This window comes from Danaus plexippus, chromosome 6 (assembly GCF_018135715.1).
Source record: "Danaus plexippus chromosome 6, MEX_DaPlex, whole genome shotgun sequence".
NCBI lineage: Eukaryota > Metazoa > Arthropoda > Insecta > Lepidoptera > Nymphalidae > Danaus > Danaus plexippus.
In genome coordinates, this window is record NC_083540.1 from 527,553 (window position 1) to 555,408 (window position 27,856).

Genomic DNA, 27,856 nt, shown 5'->3' on the forward strand with positions numbered 1-27,856 from the left:
ACAACACTGGTGCGCGCGCGCCAGTTCGCGTCGTGACAGGTGTAGTGGCGCACGCATCGCGTCTAAATAATAACGAATTGCCGCTCAAACAATAAAAGGCTTTTACTTTTAAATTATATAACTTGTGTTACAGTGCCAGTGTCTGTGATATTCTTGTGGAAAGGATGAAGTGATCTGATTGAAATGTAAATATATTATAAATAATTGTTTATAGCAGGTTCTATGCCTAATTAATATATAGGTTTTTAAAATCTACCTATTATAAGTTACTTGCATAGTTCACTGGAGTTTATTCTTAATTACGTATTAAAACCTCCTTTCTAAACAGTAGAAGAATTCTTTTCTTAAAACAGGTTTTAACTTTTAAGTGATGTAAGTAATGAAAATTCTTGTTACACAAGCTATTTATCTATTTCCTGGTCAATGATTTATGCAAAATAATTTTATTGTTATACAACATGAGATTTCTTTGTTTCTCGTCTCGTTCTAGATAAAATTTGTGTTGAAGTGCAAAATTAATTCAAAGAAATATCCCTTCTTAAAATAATATTCTGTCGTAGGTATCTAAAGCTGGCGGAATGTATTAGTGGCAAATGTATATTCATACGAGAGGTATTATAACGGTTTCAGTGATAAAATTATGTAAAAAAGGTAACTGGAAACGTGTTTACTTATAGTTTTTCTGGTTTTATCCGGGAGTTGGCGGAGTTCTTCGCAACATCCAGCTTTAAACCTATGACGTACATTATGCGTACTACTTTTAAAAAATTGACATTTATAATCGCGGTTTCGCGGGAATTTGAATGATTTTTTCGTATTTTATATTCAAAAATAAAAATTAGGCTTTTTGGTTTTAATATTATTATAAAGAGTGTCATGCTAAATAATTTAATTGCTTTGTATAGTTTTGTATAATTCGTGATGTTTTAAACTATATTCATATCAGCTAAAGCCAACTTCTGAGTTTCGTTACAGCACAACAGTCTAACAGAGCCTCACAATAAACTCAGTGCCCTTACCTAGAATTAAAGTCGTCATTTAACTCTAGGCTTTAACAGTAAAAAGTCGCAAAAGACTGGTAACAACAAGTGACTGTCTGTCTGTCTGTTTCGTAGATAGTGAAAACTGAAACCCATGGCAAGGGTACAGTAATTTCGTTTTATATGTTTTGTGTATATTCAGTTTATGCAATTATCGTATTCAAAGTTGATTAGCATTTCCGTTACTAATGGTTCCTTCATTAAATAATAACCAGCGTATTAAGGAGTAATATCTCTATGTGTAAAGTGTATTTATATAACGTAGTAACTATCGCAGCATTGGAAGTATATATAGAAGTGAGTTTTTAAACAAATGAAATAGAAATTGACATCGATACTTTAATCCTGAATTAAGATTTAGATATTTTAATGAAATAAAAACGAAGTTTTTATTAGATTTCAAAACTGATATTGAAGCATGACGAGAGATTGACCTGAAGTGAAAAATGTAGTATATTTTTCTAATAAGAACTTTATATTGTATAATTCTCAATACTTATACGATAAGTATAATTTGAGAATAAATATTTTGCTGTTTTCCATCTTTGTTCCTCCGCCATATTGGATTTTAAGTTACGTCGTTGATCATTAACATCAACCCTATATACTAATTTCCAAATTACTAGTACACAAAACATATGTATTGACTATTGAGTACAATCTTTTCCTTTTATTCAGTATTATTAGATTATATAGAGTGCAAAAGAGGTACCCGGTCGCCATTTTTGTTAATCCACCATATTGGATCTCGAATTACGTCATATATAAAACGTGCCATATATTTTGTTGGGCTATTTATTCTTCACTCGTGGAAGCTTTCTCACGTAATTTTTTTTAAGGCATGACGCTCTTTTTTATAATCTGGTTACTGAGATGCTTAAAGCGAATTTAGAAGGAAACTATGGTATAAATCTAAATTCCCTATATGACTGACTTATACAGTAACTTTACAGTCAAGTAAGTTGTGCGCTAAAGTTTAACAAACATTCATACACACATCCTAACAAACCTACTTATTTATATTATCAGTAGGATTTATAATTTACAATAATATTAAATACGATGACGAACATGCCTTCACACCAGACCGCGATCTATGGAACGTAATTTTTGTAGTCGGTTTTTTTTTAATTTGCTTTGTAAAAACCCTGCTCGTTCTGTTAAATCTTTTGTATTTGTCGGTAACGAATATATAATGACTTTGATATTTTCGTATGAAAGTAACTTCTATAAGAATTTTTTTTATTCTCATATGAATCTTTAATGAAATAAATTTTTTAATTTAGACCTTCGACTCAGTACTAATAAATTCAAGTTTAATTTCTTAATAAAAATTGTTTTGTTAAATGACAGTATTAAAATATATGCATAGGTACAAATATGAATCTTAGCATACGATGTTAGTTACGGAAACGCTCACTATAGTGACGATTCTCCCTTGTGGTAAAAATACTGAATAGATTGCAATTGATTGAATAATGTTTTATTTCTTAAAAACTCAAAATTTATTTAAAAAAATAATATTGCGACATCTTTTTTTATATAGAGTTGTATAAAACAGCGACTTTCATAAGCATTACGTGTTCAAGAATGTGCGTTTCATTTCACTTACCGAAACTTTGTTGATATATAAACAAGGTCGACAGAGTCGCGGGTATAGGCTAGGTTTATATCAAGGCTGAGATCAACTAGATTGAATTAAGTCAATTACTGAACTGTTCTGCTAGTATACATTTCAACTTTCAAGATGTCTTGTGATTTGTTTAATGAGGATAGCATGAGGTGGAGTCATCACAGTGCGTGTATGGGTTACAGGAGGTGGTTTCCCTCGTAATAGTTCATATCTGCCTGTGAGGATGATGTGTGTGTTGACGTACAAAATTTTTTGTTCAATATATTTTATATAAAATGCATAGCCCTGCCTGTCCTGTCCGACCCCGTCCTGTTTCACCTAGGATATTCTATACTTAGCCTGTTTTATTTACAAATTACTCGTACATTGTAATATATGCATGCAGGGCGAATGTCATGCATTTATTCATGGTTGGTGACGAGTCAGATGTAAGGCAATTTGCTCCGCCGCGCCGCTCGCCTTGGAAACCAATTCAACACACGATAAATGATATTTATATCAGAAACAATATACTGTTTTTCCAGTTTGAGAGACATTTTAATATTCTTAAACTATATATATGTATGTGTGTCTCTCCTTATATCAGTAAAAACTAAAACTCTCATGAGCAACACAACAAGATCTTAAAGTGCTAACCCAATAACTCACAAAGTTACAATAGTTTTCCAATCTCTTGAAATATTTGTAAAGATCTTATTGCTAGTTAGGTCCGTTCTGATTAAATATCAAGTAATCAAGTTAATCAATAAATTCTCCCGATAAGATGTTCAAATTTTTGATCTGTCGTGTTATCAGTGTGTTTGTTTGTCTGTGTTCAAATAATAGTATGGCATCTCATCAACCGTCACTGTTTAGAGAGAGTCCGCGTGCTCCCACGAGTGCAGACGTTGTCTTTACAAGTCATGGGAACTGTGTCGACATCGGACTTATAATTAATAATTTGTATAGACGGTGAAAATTAATTAACAATAAACTTTTATATTTTAATGGATTCATCATATATAAAAAAGATTTTTTTTCTTACCCAATAAGTTAAGTACATAACAAAATCATTGTGTTGGTGTCCCAATTATGTACATGTGATGTATACAGGAGACGCTTGTTACATTCCGGACTGGTTGATCGAAGTACATACAATAATGCAATTTATATTATTTATGTTCAACCTTGATTTTTAACGACAAAGTTGAACATAGAACATATTGACTACGTATCATTATATATATATATATATATATATATATATATATACTGTTCATATATTAATTATTAACCGAAATTGTATCTATAGAAGCGTCTAATAGATGTTTTCTGGTTGTGTTGTACTGAAGTAGCGCAGTAAATGGAAGTTAATATACTATAATAGTGGTAACGTCTCACTCTGATGTGTCTCCAGTGCACGATGACTGTGAGCGACTCCGGGGGCTGCGTCAACAAGGCCTTCGATGCTGTAGACGATGGCTTCCACACCATCGATCTGCGGACCAGGAGGGAGGACGGCCCACAGGTAATGATACGATATGTTAATGATATGATGGTAACGACATCCCGGATTTTAATAATACAAAAGTATTTTTTGTTGGTATTGTTGTGTCGAAAGGAAAGTTCATGAGCGCTCTCAAGATCACGAATTTTATAGATGACGTCATCATAGTTATAAAAATACTTATAGAATAAATAAAATATTTTTTTATATTTAATACTTAAAAATGTCCTAGACGTTTACGTATTTTTTTCCTCCTATTCGTTTTCAATTAACCTATAACACCTTGAATTCAGTTCGAAATTCATTTAAAATTATCTTATATATATATATATATATATATATATATATATATATGTATATATATATATTTTATTAATTGGCTGCATCACTTACCATATACTTCGGCTAAGTCACAGTCACGTCAACTAATCGCACGTGCGCACTACCATATACAGAACACCGAATGGGAGCAGATAATTTCACTTTGAAATTGTTACCAATTATGTATATATATATTTATATGTTTGTGGAAATTTATTATACGTTAATTATTTTATTATCGTATAAAAAATATATCTTTTTTTATTTAATATGACTAATTGTAATCTCAATATTTTTACAGTAGGTCAATAATATATACTTGTATAATAATATTAAAAGTATATAATTGTATATATTAATTATAATATACTCTGTATATTTGTCGTGTACTGTGCTCTCGTTGTTTATATACACCGTCGGAGTGTTTGAACCCTCAGTAGCCCGCGTGGGGTTGTACGGTGACGTCGTCCCTGTGCCGATCTGGACACGAACTTTTCACGATTACGTGCTAATAAATATGTACTGAAAATTGTTCCTGTGAAAAAATTTGACAAATGGTATTTATTATTTTTTTAATTTATTATAATCTATATAAAAGATTTCATGATCAATAAATAAAATGACCTCTTTTTTGTGTTTTTATACTCTACAGTCGAGTAATAGTTCGCGCGCTATTAATTTTTGACATGGTGAGGATAAGTATTCGTATAGCACACTATTAGATTTTTATATTAATGAATTTTATTAGGTAAACTTAAAATTATTTCTATATCAAATATTATTGTATTATCTCTTAATTATAAATAAAAAACTGTTAATAGCTATGTTGTACGTCCTTACAAATACATATATAGAAATATAGTGTATTATTAGTGCTATAGACGTCAAGTTAATGCTTGTCCAATTTAAAATCATTAGTCTTTATTAAATTTATATTGAACCATCACACATATACATATTTGCCTGGTGACTTTACACGTATTTATGTCAAGACTGCGTATTTTTTTTTTTCTCATTAAAATTAACAATTTTTTTATTGGGATCGGACTCAATGTTTAATATTAAAATATAAAATAACTCAAAATCTTATAATCTCAATTTAGAGCACATCATTCGTTCCAGCTCACAACTTCTAAAAAACGGTATATTTTTTTATATATGTATTTTATTAATAATAATGAACTAATAAGCAAAATGTATAATGTAAAACAGGTATTGATATAAACTTATATTACAAAGTAATTCTAAAAAAATATGGTATTGTATCAACGAAAACTTTGGTTACGCTGTGTGGAATCTTTCTCATTATCTTGTAGCAGACGGTACCGATATTAAATGAGCTTAGTTTGAAATTAAATTAATTAATATACCTATTGTATACATAATAAATTATTCTTAAAGATCTATGAAAAAAAATATCTAAGAACCTGAGTATTATTAGAGTAATTCCGGAATATATTTTGAGAATCTTAAAATTCTTGTTCATCATGAATAAAATCTCTTATAACACAACATAGGTTGAAGCAACGTGGCCGTTTCTGAAAATCGTTAAACAAATTTGGATCTAATTGCCTCTATGTCCGCGACTAGCGCTTGTCTTCCGACTTCACTCGAGAGTGCTTGTCTGTTATATCGGGTTAAACATTTAAATATTACACCCACAGTTCATTGTGACTGGGATGTACATTCGTCAGTCAAGGACTCAGGAGCACTCGCTCGCCCACAGATCTCGCCGCTGTCATATAAAAGTACTTTAATAAGAAAAATGTCGACTAAATTGTTGGCTATTAACGAAAATTGTGAATTAAACTTTTTTTATACTTCCAATATTTTATACAAAATACAATATTCTTTATTTTCAACCTGTGTCAAACGTCGCGATAAATTTGAAACAATATTTTTTCTTAATAGTTATCGTTTGTCAGCTAATAATTAATAAGACAGGGTGCGACGTGTTCACCTGTTAATGCTTAATTAAAATACATTCCTTGCAACATTATCAAAGAAAGAAAGTGATTTTATTACAAGGTACATCTTTTCAAATTGATCTTAACAGCGCGTAGTACGTGGGCTCGACGTTATATCGCCTCGCATTAAATCTTGATATACTCCTATCATATGACATTTACAAGTTCCGGTGGTTGTTAGTACCAGTATTAATTTATTACTTATATCTGTATGTAATCCGACAGAAATAAACCATCAAAGTGATAGTATCCCATACTAATAGTAAAGATTATTTTGTGTACCTACCTTCATTATCAACCTTATTATGTACATTCAAGAAAAAATTATACATAGAGCTTTAAAAACAGTTGACTAGCTGTATTATTAAATGGGTTAAAGTGGTCAAAAATCCTCAATAATCTAATGTTTAAGGTGTGTTTTAAACCTGCAGGCGGACAGAGCTGATCGCGAGTCTCGTTGCGGCTGGGGTGCACTGCGGCCGGCTTGGTTGCAGCGCTTTAGAACTGCTAAATGGGCGTTATTCTGGCTCTGCTGGGCAGGCGCTATACAGGGTGAGGGAAAAGATATCAAACATAAATTATTTACTAGAATTAATTAATAAGATTTATATTTTAAGACAATTTCATGGGGTCAGAATTTAAACTCTAAATGCTCCCAATACTGATGATGTTTGTTTACAATTCTTATCTTGTTTAGTTGGACTCAATACAGATCTACCAATTCGATATTCATATCACCTGCGCTGGGAATAATTTATTTTCATAATTTTTATAACATTCATATGATTAGCGTTTATATTTGTCGTGATTTCTGTTCACATTGGCTAACAGCGCGATACAACGCTTTGCATGTATGTACGATTACACAAGTGGTCAGTGGTTTTTAACATTCTCTTAAAGGTTTAGTAATCGTATTGATTGTAAAATATCGTTGGTCACGAACATTTGCACAGGAAAGGAAAACTATATGAAACATCACGCCAAATTTAACTTTTCCCTCCCACAGTTGTATTAATAGCGAAATATGCAATGACATGCATGCATCCGTAACTTCATTTAAGATGATTTTTCACCGATGTCATATATTATACACGTTGTCAAGGTATTTCAATTATCGCGTTTCGTTAGACCTAGATGTGTTTATGACACGTAAATAAGATAACAGTGTAGATTCAGTAACATGTTAAGATCATATATATTTTAGTTCAGCTCTGTAAACGAGTAATAAAGTTAATGAGATCTAAGATTTGCGCTAGTTTTATTCATTTAAATGAAACTAATATTTTTCGGATAAACTACACGGATTTTTATTATTTAAAAAACTACATTATCACGGTTGCTGAAAAGTAATCGAAACGTCGGGATCATGTAGATTTTTAAATAATAAAAATCCGCGTAGTTTATTCGAAAAATATTAGTTTCTTTTAAATTAGTAATAAAGTTGTTTATCACACAGAAATTACGTTTTCACATAAAAAAAATAAAATAGTGTTTTAATGTGTCAAGATATAAAACTAGTTCAAAAATATTTTTGTACGTCTGTCGTTATACGGGTCAATCTTCGGAACGGCGAACATGATCTCTGTGGGTCTTTCGCTAGATGATGATGGAATTTGTACTAACTTATATTTTATTTTTATCTGTCTCTCATACTGTTTCAAAAAATCATCGAGCTACGTAAAGGAAAACAACAATTTTTTTTGGCTCGGCCTGACTTAAAAGTTTGATTATGCGATATTGCGTCAGGAAACTCGATTTAAAGTTACCAAAGACGATAAACACGAAAGTGATATACCTACAATTTTATTTTCAGAACAGATTTTACGTAGTCCTTAGCAAATTACGAGTGTATCAATAATTTGAAATCATACCATCTTTCAAATTTGTTATTCTCTTCGATAAAATTGCTAAAACTGATGTTTATCTTGAAATTATCGGTAGCTGTAGTTGTTTAGTATATTGTAATAGTGAAACAAAGCATCGGATGCACATAGTTTGGACAGTGTTTTGCATAATTTCCCGCGGGATCAGGGAATGGATTCCCGGAGCACTCGCAGCTCGGGATTCGTGGAGCAGGTTTATCTGGGCCACTTATCGAGATATTAACACAATGACTGCTTTATTATAACAGCGATGATGATGCGCGGTAAAAACTATAATGAAGTGAAAAGATCATGCGAATAATAAAACAAAAATTGATATAGTTTAATAGGAATATTGCCAAATATTGTGTCTATCAGAAATATATATAAACAAAATATATATTTTTCCACGCGCCAGTAATTTGAGTAATTTGACTTGATGATTTTTTTTTTACAAACATCTCTAACCGCTGTCAGCCACGTGTCACATATACTCGTGATGCTCCGCTTGACATTTGACAGGTTATTTAGTAGGTAGGTTTATAGTTCAACGTCTCAAAAGATGTAAAGTAAGCGGAGGTCTGTTTAAATGTATCGCGTTTTATAATCTGCAAATATGACATAATATAAACTTGGCTTTAATTGATGTTGTCCTGTCTGCTTGTGTTTTTAACCCGGTTTCTATGTATGTGTGTCTGTCTGTGGCATTGTATCCCAAAAACGAATCGAGGAATTTCGATCCATTTAGTAATATAAAAGCCAGTTTCTTTAACGGTGTCGTTAGCTATGTTTATATTCGCCCGGTGGCAGTGTGAGCGCTTTTCCATAACGTTACAACGCATTCATAGTCTACGATTACTCGTTACCCGTTTGAGTACTTCGTGCGTGTTGGCATAACCGTTTAATAATTAAGTTAATCATGAATCCGTACAATTAGCTGTTTATAGATAACCGTAACTAGAACTTATCAAATATTCTTAATATAAAAACTCCTTGGATGATCCTAAACTCACCATTTTTAAACACCATTTCAAATATTCAAGACCTTAAAATGGTGTTCCCATTGACGACACACTCATCGTGACCATCGAAAACAAGAGTAAAAGAATTCCAAAAACATGATATATTGAAGGAAAGACGTACTTGGAATATTCATTACGAAAAAATTAAAACTTTAGTTACTTAACAATCAACTGTAGGTACTCTATATTAGCAAATACAATCGCAAGGCGCAGGGCGCATACAAACTATTCACTATTATCACACATCTCATTAAGTAAAACACAATGAAATCAATTAAAAATCTCATATATGTGATATGTGTACAATATACTGTAACGATTTACATTTACTTAAAGTATTACAGTAATAAAAAACATAAATATTAAACTACCTTCATTTTATCTCATTAAAGCTGATAAAGTAATCCAGATGTGTTACAATACACGTGTATCAAATATGTATTGCAAAGAAATTTACTTATCAAATATATTTATATATAAAACTAACATTTTCGGATTGCTACGCGTTAATTTATTTCAAAGTACGGACGCACACCCCACGTTTCGGTTACTTTGCAACACGTGATCACGGGCAGACAGATGACAATATACATATGTATAGTTTATATATACTAGTGCAGTCTAAACGCGAAATTAATTATTGACATACAGACATATATTCGACTAAGATCTGCCATCGTGTACAAAGTACTAAAACTCATTTATATTATTAAGTTAACACATAAATAGTACATGTAAAAGTTAGCTAGTGACGTATCCATTGTTTGTAGATGAATGTGTAAGCTGGTCTCCATAAATCTATCCAAAGTTCGTAGAGTTATAGCCTCGCCACCAACAGGTGTAGCCAGCTGCCAGTTCAAAACTCGACGTGAACGATTGCCGTTCCTAAAACCTAATATTATATACATCGTTACATACATTATAATGTCCTTTTCGTGTCCTTGTCATTATTTTTGTAGATCGATCCGTCTTCAATATATAAACGCGGATTTTACCCACCAAAAAAATATCAATTTAACGCTCCAGTGATGTTTTATAATGCAAGTAATTTCATAAGCGGAAACATTTCGATGATATCTAGCGATTATATATTATAATGAAGCTTAAAACAGATATAAACAGTCCATGTTATCTATTGTAGCCGTTATGATAAAACATAATGGCTGAATACGTGTTCGGGTGCATCATTATTGAGAAAACATATTAAACGCCGACCGTCACACAAATCATGGACTTGATCTCGTGAGATGAGCTCGCACCCTAACGTGAATTCATTATTGTTATAATGATTGATATTAAAAAAATAAATTACTGTATGGGTAAATATTAATTTGTAACGAGACTGAAATTTGCCTTTTAGACTATAAATTCTTTTAACGTATAGCATAGTACTTATATAATTACATACGTTTAAAGACTGTTTACATGAATTCATACCTGATGCCCACTTAATGCTATCTTTTTAATTATTAATACACGTAATTTATTTTCTATGGACATGTCTTTATATAGACGTACTCGTATAATGCACGTTGTATTTGTGTTTAAGATATACGCCGACACTTTATTAACAGGGGATCAAAAGAACCCCCCTATAATGAAGGACATTTATTGCATTTATCGTGAGCCGGAAGTGCCGCCATATTATTCACTACTTCCGGCTCATTCAGTCTCTTATTAACACCGTTTGTCGAGAGCCTATTAATTATTCTCAAGAATGTATAAATACATACACACCTACGTACATACATCTCGTATATATCGGCTCAAGAACGTATTTATACTTCAAATTTCACATTCCAATATTAAGTTTGACAAAACATGAAATTTATTCAAATAAAATGAATTGGACAAAGACAGAGAAAGTGACTCTTACACAGCTTATAAAAGTCCAGGTTATATTGTGACCGGCAGCTCTTTAATATGTGAACCGAAATGTTTGTCAAAGCTGATGTGTGTGGTTATATATATATATATATATACGTATATATACGTGTATTATTGTTGGTTGTTATCGAAAACCGTTGAGGTCTTCAAATCGCACTAGGAACAGTAACTTTTTTTTTTAATAAAAATAAATCATTATATTCTCACAAATGTTTATTTTAATAATATTTGTTAGAACTTTTCTAAATATTTTTATTGCAAATGAGTTTTTGTTGTTTAATACTGTTCGTTTATTTAAGTAGCAGCAGAACCCCAGTCACGCTCCCCGAGATAACTCGGTAGTATCAAGTGAAATACAAGTTTCATCTCGGCAAAATGGAGGCCATAAAAATGTCTAAAGTTGACTGTACCACCTGCCGACCGGGAACAACGCTTTAAGAACTCTGAACGGCGCTGAACTAAGTAGAATACACAACACGATACTAGTACTCCGGCTCGGTTAATGAGTTATTCAAAATAATTACGATATTATAAAATAAAAGGAGGAAAACATCATGATATTATTAAACATTACATAAATGGATGTCAAGCAGGGCTTTTTGTTCATCTATCGCATGTCGAATTACAGCGCAAGGTTCGCATGAAAGACGTTCGGTAGAAATCGTCTAGGCGCTCATAAACTAATCTTTTAGAATTTTATATGTTCATGTTTCAGTGTTTTGCTAGTTGGTATAAATAAATATAGTGCACAGTGATCCGCACCCGTCTGTTACATGGACGATTGTAAAATGAATGCTTACATCAACGTAGCTTGTTTAAAGTTATTTCTCACAATACAACGATTTAGTATAAATGAAGTAAATTTTATTTCCCTTATAATAATATTCTTCCTATAATTTTCACTTGCATCATCCTTTCATAAATCAACGCGACGTTTTTTCTTTCCTATCCTGTTAAACTCGACCTGTCAGTGTAATTAAACTTGTCACTTTAGAGACTTTATCTTGTGATATAATAATTATGATCAGCCGCAAGTTATGTCATCGGGGAGTTTTTTAATTAAAGCAAATCTTAAATTAATTAATGTCTTTAAATATGCACGTCCAAGTTTGATGGGCTCGGGAAATATTTAATCTTGAACACTACTTAGATCGAGTTTGGCGTGACGAGCCTGAATTTAATAAATTATGTCCAAATATAGTGTGTTAAATATGTTATAGTGGTAAAGAAAACTTAATCGTCATTTTAATCGCAAGTGAAAACACTGATTTTTGTAAAAATTCTTCTTTTTTTTAACCAAATCTGAACGCGAGATAGTCGGTTAGCAACGAAACGTTAACATTCTGTGACTTTTATACAACAATAATATGTTATATAAATGACTTGAGAGACCTTTGAAAAAAACTTTGAAGGATATAAAAAATATGAAGTATTGCCAAAATTAACCTAAAATTAAAAAATACAACCAAAAGTCTCAACTGTAACTATAGAAAGTGGTAGAGTCAGGGTTCCGTCTGCGAAATTCAAAACAATTTCAAACGTGCAAAGTACGAAGCAAAACAATTTAAAAATTTTCCATTACGTAGTCCTTACACACGCATGGATTACTAAGACATAAGGGCATGTCACAAGTGGGGGTAACAAGTCCCCGAATCCAATAACACACTCAAGAGTTGGGGGTAACGGGGAAGGGGGGATGGGGGTAATGAGAGCCAACGAACCGGTAAAACAGCTACTGAGAACGTAATATTGCATTTTACAAGTGGCATTCAACAAGATTAAATTATTAAGTGTTATGTATTCATATCTCCGTTATATATTACTTACAGCGGATGCTGTTTCATGTTTAGTCATTATAAATATTAAATATTCTCCTGAGTGGTAATGATCAGTGGAGCGAGCAGCGGTCGTATGCAGGCGGGTATGTCAGGATGGTGGCAGACACTGGTGAGTGGTGACGACAGTCGACAACAGGCCGCGACCCGCTGGGAACACACGCTAGGGAGATTGAAATAACAAGTGGAGCGTCACGAAAACGAGACTTGAATTATATTAAATGTATAGACTGTATCAATGACATACGCCGGTACTGAAAAAAAAAACAAATTTACTCTCATGTTTAAATGAAACTAAGGTTTTCGGATATCCAAAGAATCCTGATGCTTCGGTCCCTCTACAGCACCGCGATCACGGGCAGACGAGTTGATGGTGTCCAACTTTGATCGCTGGCATTATGTAGTTATAAAATAATAAAAAAAACCTAGGTAATATCCGAAAATCCTAGTTTCATATAAATGAGAGCACGCGAAAATCTTAGATTATAATTATTTACATGTTCACTAAGATAGCTAAAAGGTTAATGCAACTAGTTTGTACACTCAAAAAATATTTTTTCTAAACGTTATTGTAACTTCAAACAATAAGATGTGTGGAGCACGACATAACTTCACGTTAGCGCACAATTAATTAACTTAATAGACATTAAATATCACTTGTTTATGCATTTTTTTATTTTAATAGTTCTGAAAAATTAGTACTAAAATACATACAACAATTTTAATATCGCATTTTTAGCGGAAAAGAAAAAGTTGTTCATAAACTTGTGCGCTTAAAGCAATTGAGAAGTCAATCGTGAAGCAGAGTGCGCCACGCACCAACTTGCGTATTCTAGTGCCAAAGAAACTCTTAGACAGGGCGGCTTGGTTAAACATCATGGAAATATACAGCAAATAAAATATGATATATGAAATATTTTAAATGACTTACATTATTTTCTATTTTAAACGATTACATGAATTTAAAAAGAGGGTACAACATTTCAATAAATATTGATTTAAACCTTAGGCTTTAACCTCCAAATTAATGCCGAAATTGAGATTTACCTCTTAAAAAAACAGATTTTCCTACACTACAGTGAAAGTCATAAAAATCCTTACGACAATCACATACGTAACAAGAATAAAATGTAACTTAGCGCACAAATCTTCCTGACACGGTATTATATCATTCAGGAGGCAATTTTTTTTAAAGCCCAAAATCCGTCTATTATTAGGACCGATGAGACCATTAATAGGAGTTAGGAAACGGAGTCGGAGCTGGACTTCCAACAGATATTGATGAGGAAGATTACGACGCAGTTAAAACTATGAGAGTTTTCTGAAGATTGATTCTGCGGAGGTAGTTTATCGAAGTGTACAAAGTTAACTGCTGACTTATAAATCGTACTACAGTTATGCTGCTACCGTTTTCCTCGTGAAAGTAATTTTCTTATACAGATGCCACCGATAACAAACGTTGATAAAACATATTTGTAAGAGAACAAATAAGCCGTGTCCGATCAACGATCAAAGTCAGTCGGCTAAATCAGATGTCGCGCCAGTATTAATAAACATAACGCCGGCCGTGCCTATTCTATAGCAATCAATTGACAGAATGTAACAAAAATCCCTTTATAGGATTAGTGGGGAGCTTTTAGGTGATGCAGAATTAAAGCCAGCTTAAAATCCAATAACCAAATGTATGGCGCAGGGTATAAGCCTTAAATAATCCGTGTCCGAATGCGACGGATTGATCAGATCGCTCCAATATCGGTCCGTAGTTTTGTTTCAACGTCAAACAATCCGCCGGGAATTTCAGATTCTAGACTTTTTTGGGAACGTGATCCCCATCTAACGTTCTGTTTGCACCCCTCCTCAGATTCGGTTATTTCATTGATGGGATAGTTTTATTGCGTGCTCTTACAAAAAGGAAATATTTTCTGCGCTCTAATACTGCAAATGGCTGATAGATTCGCCAACAAACGTGTGGACAATGCGTCATGACTAGTCACGTACGGCCGAAATTATTTAAGCGGGGGACACACTGACGTATGCTGCAAATAAATAGCTACTGGAGTTATGGACTGATGGTGTTGGTTTGTTCCATATCTATGGCTATATTTGTTTTACGGAAACATGGCTGGAATGGACTCCATGTTAGATTCCAATATTATCGTCTGATTAAGTTAATTGTAAGTAAGTAGGTACTAAAAATATTCTTTTTTATCAATTTATTAAACATCATTTATTACATATCATCTGAAATTTTATTTTTTTTGAAATTATCTTGATACAAGGATTTCAATCTGAAGGCTATCGAAATCACCACATAGACCAAATGTGACAAACTGGGTTTGTAAAGACTGCTTAATGTCGGAATAATATATTATTCAACCTACACAATTCAGCCATAGTAGATATAAAATAAATAAAAAAAGAGTATAAAAATTAGATAAAAATAAATAAAAATAATAACAAAAGGCCACTTCAAATATCTCCAGAAATCACACCAACTTCAGCATCCCAGTCAAAAAACAACACTATCACGCAAGCCCATAAAAAGTACCGAGCCCAAAAAAATCTGAAATAGTATATATATGTGAAAAATAATATAATGTATAAAGTGTAATTCAAAATTGTCAGTAACATACAAAGGCGTGTATGAACCGCCTACGACCTTATCGCATCATGATAAGAATAACATGTAGTGTTATCGTTTTCTTCGTGGAAAATGTAATTTAAACATATTTATGTATATAAAAGTTCTTCCTTGTCTAACAGCAAAACATTTATATATAAGACTATATGTATTCATTTAAATAAAACTATTATTTTTCGGATTTACTACGAGTTATTTTATTAATAAAAACAACTACATAATACCGAGGTTTCGGTTACTTTTCAGCAACCGTGATCACGAAAACACGCGTAGTAAATCCGAAAAAAAAAATTGTTTTTTTTTTAAACTTATATATGCGTATAACTAATACAATAAAATATACAAGATCTTTAATGTGAAATCTATTAATAATACTCCGCAGCAAAACGATTATGGTCACAAAGAAAATATTTTTCCCATTTAATTCTCATGTCACATTTAATATTTCCCCAGCGCTGTATAAAATACATGACAACAATAGTTCGTATACTTAATGATAGCTAAACGAATACGCTGAGTGATAAATTACTGATTGCATTAAACCTAAAGATTTTCTTAAATTTTCGTTAAACTGATGATAATTAATTATCTCATCGCACCACCGTCACGTATACACAAAGGATTTTGTAAACATTCGGTGTTATAAAGCCTCTCCGTGAATAGCGTGTTTTCAAAGTGGTACGTCATCCCCATCACCTAATGGCTGCTGGGGATGTTTTGCAGCTATTAATAATATAAGTATCTAATTTGGATAAGACTTCTAATAGAAAAAATGGTAAGGAACCAGGATTCGTGCTGATAGCTTAGTTGGTGAAGCGTCTTTCATGAACTTATAAGGCTTCAGTTCGATTCCTGCTGGTGCCATGATAGTTCTTAAAACATATGAGTACTGTAATTGTGTGGGATATTCACAAGCATGGAAATCCTAGGAATGATCACGTTGAACTAGGAACAGTTGACTGTAACTAGGAATAATCACCGAGTCAATAGATTTACTGATCATTATAGGAAATACATATAACTTGACGCTACTCGGAATCACAACAACGATAAGTCAAACCAGCAGAAGTGAAAGTATTCGAAATATAAATAAGAAAATACGTATGTATACTTAGGTATATATTCCTTAATTACTTCTTAGTTAGGTTATAACATTAGCACTAGTTTTCGCCTGCGACTTCTTCCGCTTGGACTTTATAATTAGGCTAAGTGGAAAATTTAATATATAGATAGCTATGTTAAGCAAAATCGACCTTCGTAACTAACGCCGCGTGACTTAATATAGTACAACTATTAAACCTACACCTGGGTCGCAAGTCCCAGGCACTGATGAAGCTCCTCTCCCCGCGACGATGGACCCGGCACCCGCACGGTGAATTCATGGAATGCTGAGAGGTTTCCTCTCCTTGCGCTAAACTGATGTCTAAGCCGCGATTACATCAAAATGCGTTCAGTATTATTTCGTGACCGAGGAGATAAATCCGTAGATCGTTATAAAATCTCGCAATAGTAATATCATCCAATCCAATAATGTTACTTGCTATACAGAGACATGAAGTAGGATTAAACTAGGATTAATTTAAGAGATCTAGTAACGAGGAAAATTCATTTCAGTCTCTGTATACCTATTCTTTAAGTGTAATGCATCACGAACGGCGCCATATATATTTATTATCCACTTCAATCCATAACAGAATATTATGCTGTTTTATATTCAATTGTATTTAGTGATGTCTAACCAATTTAGGAATGTGAACTGTCGTATCAAAATAATGTCACGTGTGTCATAAAAATCAGCGGTCGGCACGGACGCCTTGTATAAACATTTACAAAGTCATAACATAATATATTTATGTATATTGTTAATTGTTTAAAACTGTTTAAACCAAAAAATATTACATCCACCATGTACAATACATGACTCATAATAATCATAAAGATAATGTAGATTAATGTATGGCATTAAATAATAACTTCTATTGGATAAAAAAAATCTTATTTTTACTGTTATTTTAGTACAGAAATCTGGAACAACGATCTCTCAACTTAAAGACCTCTATAGGTTAGCGTGCATGAGACGCGGGGTAGCTATTTAATGTGATTAATATAAAATTAACCTTGAACTTTTATATAATAACCGGTGACTGGTGAAAAAAAGCAAATAAATGACGTTTCGGGAATGATTTGCCTGGTGAGATAGTCGAGTTAAAAGTTAAACCAAAATAAACGTATTATAACTCGAGCTAAATAATAAACGCACGTCGGTCTGTTTCAGAGCAGGCTGTCCGTTGCGAATGAAATATTAATAGCATAGTCCGGATGTATTTTTGTTCGTTGAAGCCTCAATACATCACCGGGATTGATTTCATTGTACACCGTCAAGAGAGGCGGCGGAATGACGTGACGTACAGCGTCTATAGGACATACAACGAATTATATATCGAGCAAATCCTTACACATGTTTGCATATTAGTATTAAAAACGTTTATTTGTTGGTTAAGTTTAGTACGGTCTCCATCTGATCTGGTTGTTCTTTATAAACATTTTCCCAGGCATGGTAGTGAATGGGTTCGTGAATGTGGTGATCACCACCATCGAGAAGAGGTTCGGCCTCCGCTCCATGCAGACAGGAGTCATCGCTGGAGGGTACGTGTATTAGATTATATATTATTTATTCTTTTAACAAACATTTAACTGCTTTTCCTGTTATGATTGATTTTATTCTAGTAGTTTAAAAGCGACACTACTCTGAACAAAACCTTCAGGTGTCCAAGGCTGGCGAGAGATATTTTTTATTCTGAGCATATTTTCCTATTTTCCTTTATAAAGCAAACCATGAAATAAAGGGAATTAATTCACTTAGACAGCTGTGTTCTATAGTAATAGTAGAAATAGCAAAATCAAGACTCGTAATGAAGTGATTTCCATGGAAGGTATGATATGGCATCGTTTCTCTGCCTGGCTCCGGTGACGTATCTGGGCGGACGGACCGCCGCGTCAAAGCCTCGCTGGCTCGGCTGGGGCGTGCTGTTGATGGGTGTGGGCTCCCTGCTGTTCGCGATGCCGCACTTCCTCGTGCCGCAGTACAAAGTTGCCGGCGAAGAGGAAGACGATCTCTGCAGAGTAAATAGGACACTTGTGAGTCTGGTTACAAATTTAATATGAAAGCAGGCAAAACTTTAAAGTCAATTGGCCCGTTAACATACCAACTGTTTGAAGCGGACCATTCCGATGAGGATTTAAACATTCCCAGACGACGCTCGCCAGTGTGTCGGGCGACGCAGGCGCATTCAAACGACCATAATTCGCTGACAAAGGCACGAACTTGAATGAGTTCACCGTATTCACGAGGTCACAATGGCCCTTCGATCAGACTGCTCCAATGGCCGCCATTCTTGTTCGCTCGACCTTAACGAACTGATAAAGCGCTCAGTCTAACATCATCGACATTGTGCAGCTTAACTCCAGTCGTATTTACTCTTTAATATACTTGTATTAGCGTAAAACATACATTAAATGATAAGGTTTTTCTCCGTTGTTATAATTTAATTGGCGCAAATGTAACAGGCGCGCCAGATGAAGTCTTAATCTTTGTGATGATATAGTCTCTAACGTCATAACGTGTCCAATACCTATTCACAATGGAACATTTAACAAAAAATGCATGCTCTGATGAGTGCTGCGATTTTGTGGAGACTGGATAGAAGTTCTCATGAAGCAGTTATGTCCAATGTCCTTCTGTGTTGCTTATATCAGTCGAGCGCTCCCTGCTCTATCTCCGGCGAGGGCTCGTGGGCCGTGGCAGTGTTCGTGGCTGCCCAGCTTCTGCACGGAGCTGGGGCCACGCCTCTCTTCACTCTCGGAGTCACCTACATAGACGAGAACGTCTCTAAGAAGATGTCTTCCGTTTATTTGGGTGAGTAAAGCGACGCGCTCTGACTTAACTACTCCGCATGGGGTATCTATAAATCACTCAAGAACCACATCAGCCAACAATAGTGCAAAGAAAAATTTATAATTTAGTATCTTATAAATATTTAGCACTTGTAGAACCTAATATGACGATATTCTACTGAACTGATTATTTATATATTTATACTGAGCTTAAAAATATATGAAATAAAACAAATATAAGGACATCAGGTAATCAGGTGCTTTAAATCGACTTATCCAAAATAAACTTAATCCATCTAATTGGACAGTCGATGGCTGATCATGGCTTTAATCCAATTACAGCACTAAGAATAAAACATTATTTATTGAAAAATACCAAAAAATAAGTGAAGCGCTTACATTTTATGTAACGAGCTATGTATTTCATACATTAATACACGTACAAGTGCTACAAGCTCTCGAGTCTACTTTATAGCGCGAAACGTAACAGTTATTTTACTCTGGCAACACAAGAAAGCACTCACATATAATAAGCCAACAGTCAAACAGAACGTTGGATGTAATGTCGGGGCATGACGTTAGTATAACGGATGCCATTTTGACACAGACGTACATATTTCATATAATAAGGTTAGGACCGTTACGATCACAGACCGCGCTGTTCACGAACTTGTTGAATTTCAGCGATGCCTATAAAAATAGATGAGTCTGCTTAATATTTTATATACTATATTATTTTATACGTTCCCCAGACAATACATCGCCGTTCGCCATCTATTGTGAATCATATCGGACAATCGCGTAGTCTGTATTTTCTTGTAATTATTATTCCTCTCTAACCTTGTGTCACGTGGTTTCTGTGACGCTTTGTGTAACGAACGATCGTCCCGAAAGATACGCTAACGAAGCCGCCGAGCCGAGTAAAGATATATCCTCCGATAGCAATCAAAACGTATCAATAGTTTTAGCAACTTAATTACCGTTTCCTACAGATCTTCGTATACCGTCACATTCAGAATGCCCGCTCCTTATCGCGCTGCAATTAATGTTAGAATCCTCGAGCAAATAGTTCAGCAAGCGTGCGGTAAGTTTGCTAAACACCTGTGTATAGCTGACAGGCAATTAATCCGCTCCCACCGCGAAATGCATTCCGAACTCTGAACGCTTCCGAGCGACTTTTGTTCAACTCACGGGAACGGTTCATTAAATGTAAATCATTCGTTTGAATTGAGTTTTCGTGGTTATGTCACAGGGGCTTGAAAGTAACATTTTTAAACTGTCAAATGAATTAAGAAAAACGTCAAAATTTTAAATTGTTGTTTCCAATATTCAATATTTTATTTTAGCGAAATATTTGTTCCCTTTTAGTGTTGTCCAATACCGAACAATCGCGATCATGCTCATGACAGTATTATTATCGACTATCGATTAGAAATTTATCGATATCATCTGTTGTGTAGGCTACGTTACAGTAAAAGATTAAGAGGTTTTATCGTTTGTATCATTGTACCTGACACCGGGCATCGATACCACGAACCTTCGTTTTCGGATTTAAAAAGCTTACCTATGAGTATATATTTTTCTAAATGTATCCACGCTCTTGTTGCCTTTTATATTTGTAATGTAAAGTGCAAATCTGAGCGAAGCCATTTTTTCGGTTTACAATTCATACATGAGTTTACAAATCCTTGAGGAGGCATTCGAAGCGTGAATCGAGATGCCATTAACCCTACAGCGCCACTTCCGCTAGGAAGACGAGGGAGCACAAGCCACGGATGGAGGCCACTCCACGCGAATCCTACCCACGGAGTGCGAGCGAGGCTAGCGCGACGCTAGCTCGGGCGACGCATCTACGCGCGGGCTGTGAATTGAGAAATACAATAGAAATTAAAAAAAAATAAACATTCATCCACTCATTAGATATCAATTGAACAGTTTAAATAGAATACAGATGGATCCCGAGACTTTCGAGCATATAATAAGGTGATCGAATCTCCGTGTCGCAGCTTTGCGTGTGTAGGGGGCCTAAGAGCCATTCTCTGCGGTGGCTTTTAGCTGTGAAAACACGAGGCTTCGTGAAGGGTTAAGAAATGGGATAGCTTGTAGCCGGCAGCCTGGTGTTTGCTCAGCCCGCGAACAATACTGAGTGCGGCGACAACTTATAACGACACCCTTCAATATTTATCTAGGTTTGAAGTTCCCTAGATCCGTTTGCGACACCGGCTTCTAGTGGTCGATGGCCCTTTCGGGCGGTTATTGTGTTTTCCAAGTGTTTTATTACAGTGGTCGCGTATTTCGACAGGTGTTTATTACACTATGGCCGTGGTGGGTCCGGCGCTGGGGTACGTCGTGGGAGGACAAATGCTGCAATTATATACAGACTTTTTGACCGTGGATTCCGAGACGTAAGTATTGTATGTGAAGTTTAATTTGAATCGATAACATTATTATGATTTGAATATAGAACATTATGTTCATATGTATGTACGTAGTGGTAGCTGTAAGCCGGTTCGTGGGTAGATGCACCTTCCTTGCTTCAATTATCCGAGGTCGTATTTTGTCTGTTTTTTAATATGTCATCCCGCCGCGGCTTCAGTCGCCCGTCTCTCCTTCCCTTTCATTTCATTGTGTGTCTCTCAAGCAACTTTTCATCCAAATTAATACGCTCGTTTTATATTTTCCATGGCTTCCATAACGTAATATCATTTTCCCCGTAACGAGTTTTTGAACGACCTCTTTCAAATGGTTTCACTTTTAAATTAACCGCGAGCCGAGATTACACACTTTGTGATCGTCTTTACACTTACCGAATTTTGATAAACGAACAGTAGAGATTTTATTTTTATGAACAGAAAATCACATTACATTATAATTTATATATTTATTAAGTTCAAGTTCAACTTAAATAATTTTATAAATTATAAATTCAATACGAAGACTGCAGTAAGTTTATTGCGATCAGGGTGTTAGTAATGACGTAATATATTGTTGTGAGTAACTTGAACATTAATTTAGTTATAGAATCACTTGGTTAAAAAATAAAACAGAAAAATATTTCTAACCTATGTAGTTTATATTCTTTCCAACGAGCATTGTAGATATACCTACTAATTACTGAAGTTGAGACATATAGCTATATAATTACGTATTTTTTTTATATATTATTATAAAGAAAACGCGAATGCAGCGAGACACTCGGCGAGTTCACAAAACTGTTGTTTGAATAAAGTAATAAAAACTTAAAAGTGTTTTAATGAAAGGTCTCGAGAGGCCTTTGAGTTGCTTTTGACGGTCCTCGGGACCCGTCACTTTAAAGTCTAGAACACAGGCCGGTAGTGATGAGTCTAGCGTTAAGGAAATCTTAAAATTCCTCACTAAATATTAAACTCGTTCCATACAGCAGTTAATTTCCGTATACTTTTGACGAGTGCTATAAATCTCTGGCCGCGGTCCGAGCCGGGCGGCCACATCGGAACATAACTCACGTTATCTTAGCGCAGTCAAATAAATCTTCCGTGAAAACAATGTTCTTATGGGACAGTTTAGATAAACCATTAAGTAAACAGTGGGATACGGTGGCCATGGTCGGTATAAATTACGACACAAAGGAACGACCGGGAACACTTCATTACAGCCACTGACTCCAGATTCGTTTGGTACACGATTTGCATATGAAAACATCTCCGACGGCGGGCGTCGTGACGGCCCGAGCTCTATATGAATATAGTCCGTCAATATCAACGGTTACATAGCAATACGAACGAGTACGTTCTAAAAGTTCTGTATAATTTCCAAATGTTTAGTTTCGATTATCTGTGATGAAGTTCGCTCCCTGAATAATTTAATGTTTCGGGCCTTTTATTGTTTTATGTTAATAAGGTGTTCGGTTATGTCTAATGTTGTTTCCGATAATACCAGCTCTGTTATTTTGTCTATTTGTTTTCTGTTGGTATTGAGAGGATTCAGACCGTTGCGACTTTATTGTGTGTCGGGCGTGGTTAATGACTGTCCGTCTCTCACTAGGCTGGGTATAACTCCCGTGAGCTCTGTGTGGATCGGTGCGTGGTGGGTGGGGTTCATCCTCTCGGCTGTTCTCTGCCTGGTGGTCGCGGTGCCACTCCTCGCCTTTCCATACGAGTTGCCGGGTGAGTCAGATATCATTCAGGTGGGCTAATAGATCGTTAAACTAGACTTAAGAGGATAACTGGCTAGTTCCTCCATATAGGTGCGGATGAAATAAAGGCGTCTAAAGTATCCGAAGCCCACGAGAACGCGACCAAGTCAGCAGCTTTCACAGCTCTCCGCGAGTTGCCGTGCGCTGCTGTAGAGTTGTTTAGGAACCCGACCTTCATGTTCCTGAACCTGGCCGGCGCCAGCGAGGGTATGCTGATCTCTGGGTTCGCGGCCTTCCTGCCGAAGCTCATAGAGAACCAGTTCGGTGTGAGCGCGTCGCAGGCGGCTCTATTGCTAGGTATGTTAATGAAGTAACGGGTCGTTTTTTCCTTGTTTAGTGTTTAGACTAATCGTTATAACGGGTTTTATTTTGCTCTTCTTAATCGATCACGCGTGCGAAATGTTGCTCGCTGTTCGAAAATTATTTTAGTCGGCCGTCTCCTTGTGAGAGTTCAAGATTTGCTGGAAGATCTTATTTCAGTGATATCTAGCTAAAACTATAAATGTAGCTATGAATGTACGCGTGTTTGTTTGCTGTGACACACTATACCGAACAAGGAGAAGACGAACACACAGCTATCTTCAAATATATGAGTCAAGTCGCGATAAACATATAGTTGGCTGTAATACAGAAAACTTAAGTTTGACATACAATTAATATTATTTTTTTATGAAGATTTACATTAAATAATTCTGCTGAAATCAAAAAAGGCTTTTATTAAGCAATTTTTTTTATATTTCAGTAGTTTACACACAACTCTAGATGATTTTGTGTAATCAAGTTCCCCTACGATCTGTTTTAAATACATTCTCTAAGTCTGTAGACTGTATTATGAATTGCCTCACACGGTCCATGTACGTATTGACGTGAATGGAATAAAACTATTCAACAGTAAAACCCTTTATTACGTAATTTATCAACATCATGTTAAATAATAAAAATGTTGCTTAAAAAAATTAAAAACCTTATATGATATAGTAATGTAATGTGATATATATACATATATATATACATATATATATATGTATATATATATATATATATATATATATATATATATATATATATATCGTGTGTACGGTGAGGTGTCATCACGGTGCCGGCGGGAGGGGGCGGCACGTTCCTGGGCGGCTGGCTCGTGAAGCGTTGGCGCCTGGCGTGTGCGGGTATCATCAAGCTGTGCGTGGCCTCGACCCTGCTGGCGGCCATTTTCTGCTTCTCCTTCGTCCTCAGCTGTGACGACTCTCCCTTCTCGGGAGTCACCGTCCCTTACGACAGCCCCTCCGTTCCCGGGTCAGTCGCCTGTTCCTCGATATCAACTAGGTTTAAACCATCGCTGACAGAAAGAAAGCATATATCTTAATGTGTTCTTACATTTACAAACACTGTGGACTGTGGCATTCATAGACATTAAATCATATCGTAGAAGATTTCTATTGATAACGTGTTGATGTGTAACCACAAAGTACATTCCTTGTTCCTTACTACTATCCATAAATTAAATACTATGTTCCCATTTATAATCTTAGCACTTGATAATATTGACGCTAATTTATGTATGAATACTTGAGAACGCTCCGTGTTCAGTTTACGTTGGAAACTGAAGGTAAGTATTGTATCCCCACGAAAGTAAAATCTACAAAATATTAAACTGATATGCCAACAATTTTTTCTATACAAAATCAATGAGTTGCTACGTTAGTATGCAATCGGTTCTAAATCAGTCGTCATCATACAGCGGAGACGGTCTGTTGGCTCAGTGCAACGCCGCGTGCGGTTGCTCTGACCTGGCCGGGGTCTGCGGGGCCGACGGGAAGGCCTACGGGTCCCCGTGCCACGCGGGCTGCACCAAGGCCATCAGGCAGGGCCCCGTCACGCTGTACACGGGCTGCGCCTGCATACCGCGGACCATCACCCTGCCGTTGTACCACGACACGGGTTAGTACCAGGGGGAGGACTTGGGGAGGTGAGGACTCGGGGCTGATGAAACTAACCGACTCTATTAAGATTAGACTATGTTGCTGAGGGTTCCGCTAGTAACATTAAGGATGCCTTCACTCATAATAAGCGATCAGTACTTCAAGTAGACTGATCGGTGTCTCGAGTCGGGACACCGTGGCGTAGCCGTGGAAGCTGAGTTTGTCTCCGCAGCCTTTGAATGTTAATTCTAGTTCCGACTGTCACCTAAGCATGAACCCCGCCTCGTTCCAGAGAGCAACACGTCGGCCCCGTACGAGGCCATCAACACCGCGTGCGCGTCCGAGTGTCCCTACCTGTGGCTGTTCGTGTTCCTCTCCTTCTGCGTCATGTTGTTCACGTTCGTGGCCACGATGCCGGCACTCTCCGCCACGCTGAGGTCTGACCTTCCGCCTTGTCTTATATCAAATGTTCTATCACTGACATCATTAATCATCAGCGTTGGATACATCGCGATGTAGAGCTGCGTCTCTCACTCAGTCGGTCGTCCAGTTGACCGTGTGCTTGGTCGCCAGGTGTGTCAGGGAGGAGCAGCGGTCGTTCGCGTTGGGCGTCCAGTGGATCCTGGTCCGTCTGCTGGGTACGATCCCCGCACCGCTGCTGTTCGGGTTCCTCATCGACCTGGCCTGCCGCCTCTGGTCCGCGGGCGCCTGCCGCCTCTACGACAACCTCTACATGAGCAGGTACCGATCCTCATGTAACACTCCATAATCGGACACTTGACCTCTTTCATGGAAGTATTAAATCTCATGATCAAATCACACCCAACCAACTAAACTATGCTTCTAGAAACGAATTTTAACCAAGATAGTGTTTATTGATAAAGATGGCTGAATGTTTCAGATACATGTTGGCCCTAGCGTTGGTGGGTAAGCTTTGCTCGCTTCTGTTCTTCTTCTTCGCGTGGTGGTTCTATAGACCACCCGCGGCCAAAAACAACAACGCGGTGTCTCCGGCCGCGGACCTCGTGCTCCACGACAAGAGCAACGGAACCCTCAGCACCATCGCCAACGGGACCCTGGACAGAAACAACGGATATTGCAACGCGGCCCTGGAGTGTAGCGACCATATCTGAGAATTCATTACCAACGCCCTCTTCATATCATACAGCCAAACCAAAACGTGTCGATGTCTCAACAATTGGACTATATCTTAATTCCTTCGGGCTCCAAAGCACCGACTCGATGTCTGAATCAATCATAAACCGTGATTAACAATGTATTTTTTCGTGTTGGCAACATTCCATTAAGCGTAATGTTTGCGTGTATACGTTTAAGTATGCGGATGTCGTTAGACCTTAACGCTATAAGGAACGGCCCGTACTGGCAACACTGGCTGCGAGTCGCTCCGACCTGAAGCATTCCGTTGTGTCAACAATCGTTCAATGTTCATATTTATATTATATTTTGTTTAAGACTGATTGTTCGCATAGTTATTAAATAGTTATAGTGATTTTATTTTTATTCTAAGCCGCGGGTACACTGGACTGTAGTCTAGCGCAAGTTATGTATTCATAGGTTTATCCCCTTTACTTAGAGCGAGTCGTTCTATGAAACTATTTATCATTCAATGTTTTGAATTATAATAATTATAAATATACATACTTATATTTTATTTGTAAAAAAATTACCTTGCAATTGCGAGCTATTTATATTAGTTTTTATTTGTACATCAAAACTTATAACCTAGACGCGTTTCTAGGATTTTCTTATTTATTGAATATTAGAGCACTGAATAAATGTATGTCTTGTAGTTAATTAGTTAAGGGCAGTATTGTAATCTCACAGGTTGTTGACTTATTACTGTTAAGACAATTTTCTGTATCTAATTCACACTACCTTCATTTTGATGTCTCAAAATTTGTCTTTCTGTTCAGCCGCTGATGAACATGTAAATACTTATTGTAACTAACAAACATAACGCTGACTATTCCATACAAACGATACATATGCATTAAGTGTGCTCTCAAATAATATTAGCGGAGAGTCGAGGTTTTTTGATAAATGTAAGATATCTGTAGATAATTATAGTATGATAATAATTTTGAAATTGTACAATTTTACACTGAAATGTTTGGTAAAAATAAAAAAACAGATGTATGGTGATGTGTTGTTTGA

The 27,856-nt window shown here is 35.8% G+C and overlaps 1 protein-coding gene across 3 annotated transcripts; it reads left to right on the plus strand.

The window, feature by feature from the left end:
• Positions 1–29: 29 nt before the first annotated feature.
• Positions 30–27,844, plus strand: LOC116778821 (solute carrier organic anion transporter family member 4A1). Of its 3 annotated transcripts, none has more exons than XM_061529594.1 (14): positions 30–185; positions 4,040–4,180; positions 6,879–6,999; positions 18,247–18,340; positions 18,628–18,832; positions 19,451–19,610; positions 21,891–21,993; positions 23,612–23,733; positions 23,814–24,059; positions 24,848–25,055; positions 25,501–25,700; positions 25,974–26,118; positions 26,255–26,422; positions 26,583–27,844. In XM_061529594.1, the coding sequence occupies exons 2-14, from the start codon at positions 4,058–4,060 to the stop codon at positions 26,812–26,814; spliced, it is 2,127 nt and encodes a 708-aa protein (XP_061385578.1). In that variant the 5' UTR covers positions 30–185; positions 4,040–4,057; the 3' UTR covers positions 26,815–27,844. The 3 variants fall into 3 exon arrangements, with proteins under 3 accessions (XP_061385578.1, XP_032528754.2, XP_032528755.2); XM_032672863.2 differs by having other exon boundaries at positions 4,070–4,180; XM_032672864.2 differs by lacking the exons at positions 30–185; positions 4,040–4,180 and adding an exon at positions 4,930–5,037.
• Positions 27,845–27,856: the final 12 nt, after the last annotated feature.

What these genes read in the sequence shown, in the direction of transcription:
- LOC116778821 (XM_061529594.1), top strand. Translation starts at nt 4,058, where the DNA reads ATGTGTCTCCAGTGCACGATGACTGTGAGCGACTCCGGGGGCTGCGTC. An exon ending in CTTTCCATACGAGTTGCCGG is followed by an intron (nt 23,734 to 23,813) that starts GTGAGTCAGATA and finishes TCCTCCATATAG; the next exon opens with GTGCGGATGAAATAAAGGCG. An exon ending in GACAACCTCTACATGAGCAG is followed by an intron (nt 26,423 to 26,582) that starts GTACCGATCCTC and finishes TGAATGTTTCAG; the next exon opens with ATACATGTTGGCCCTAGCGT.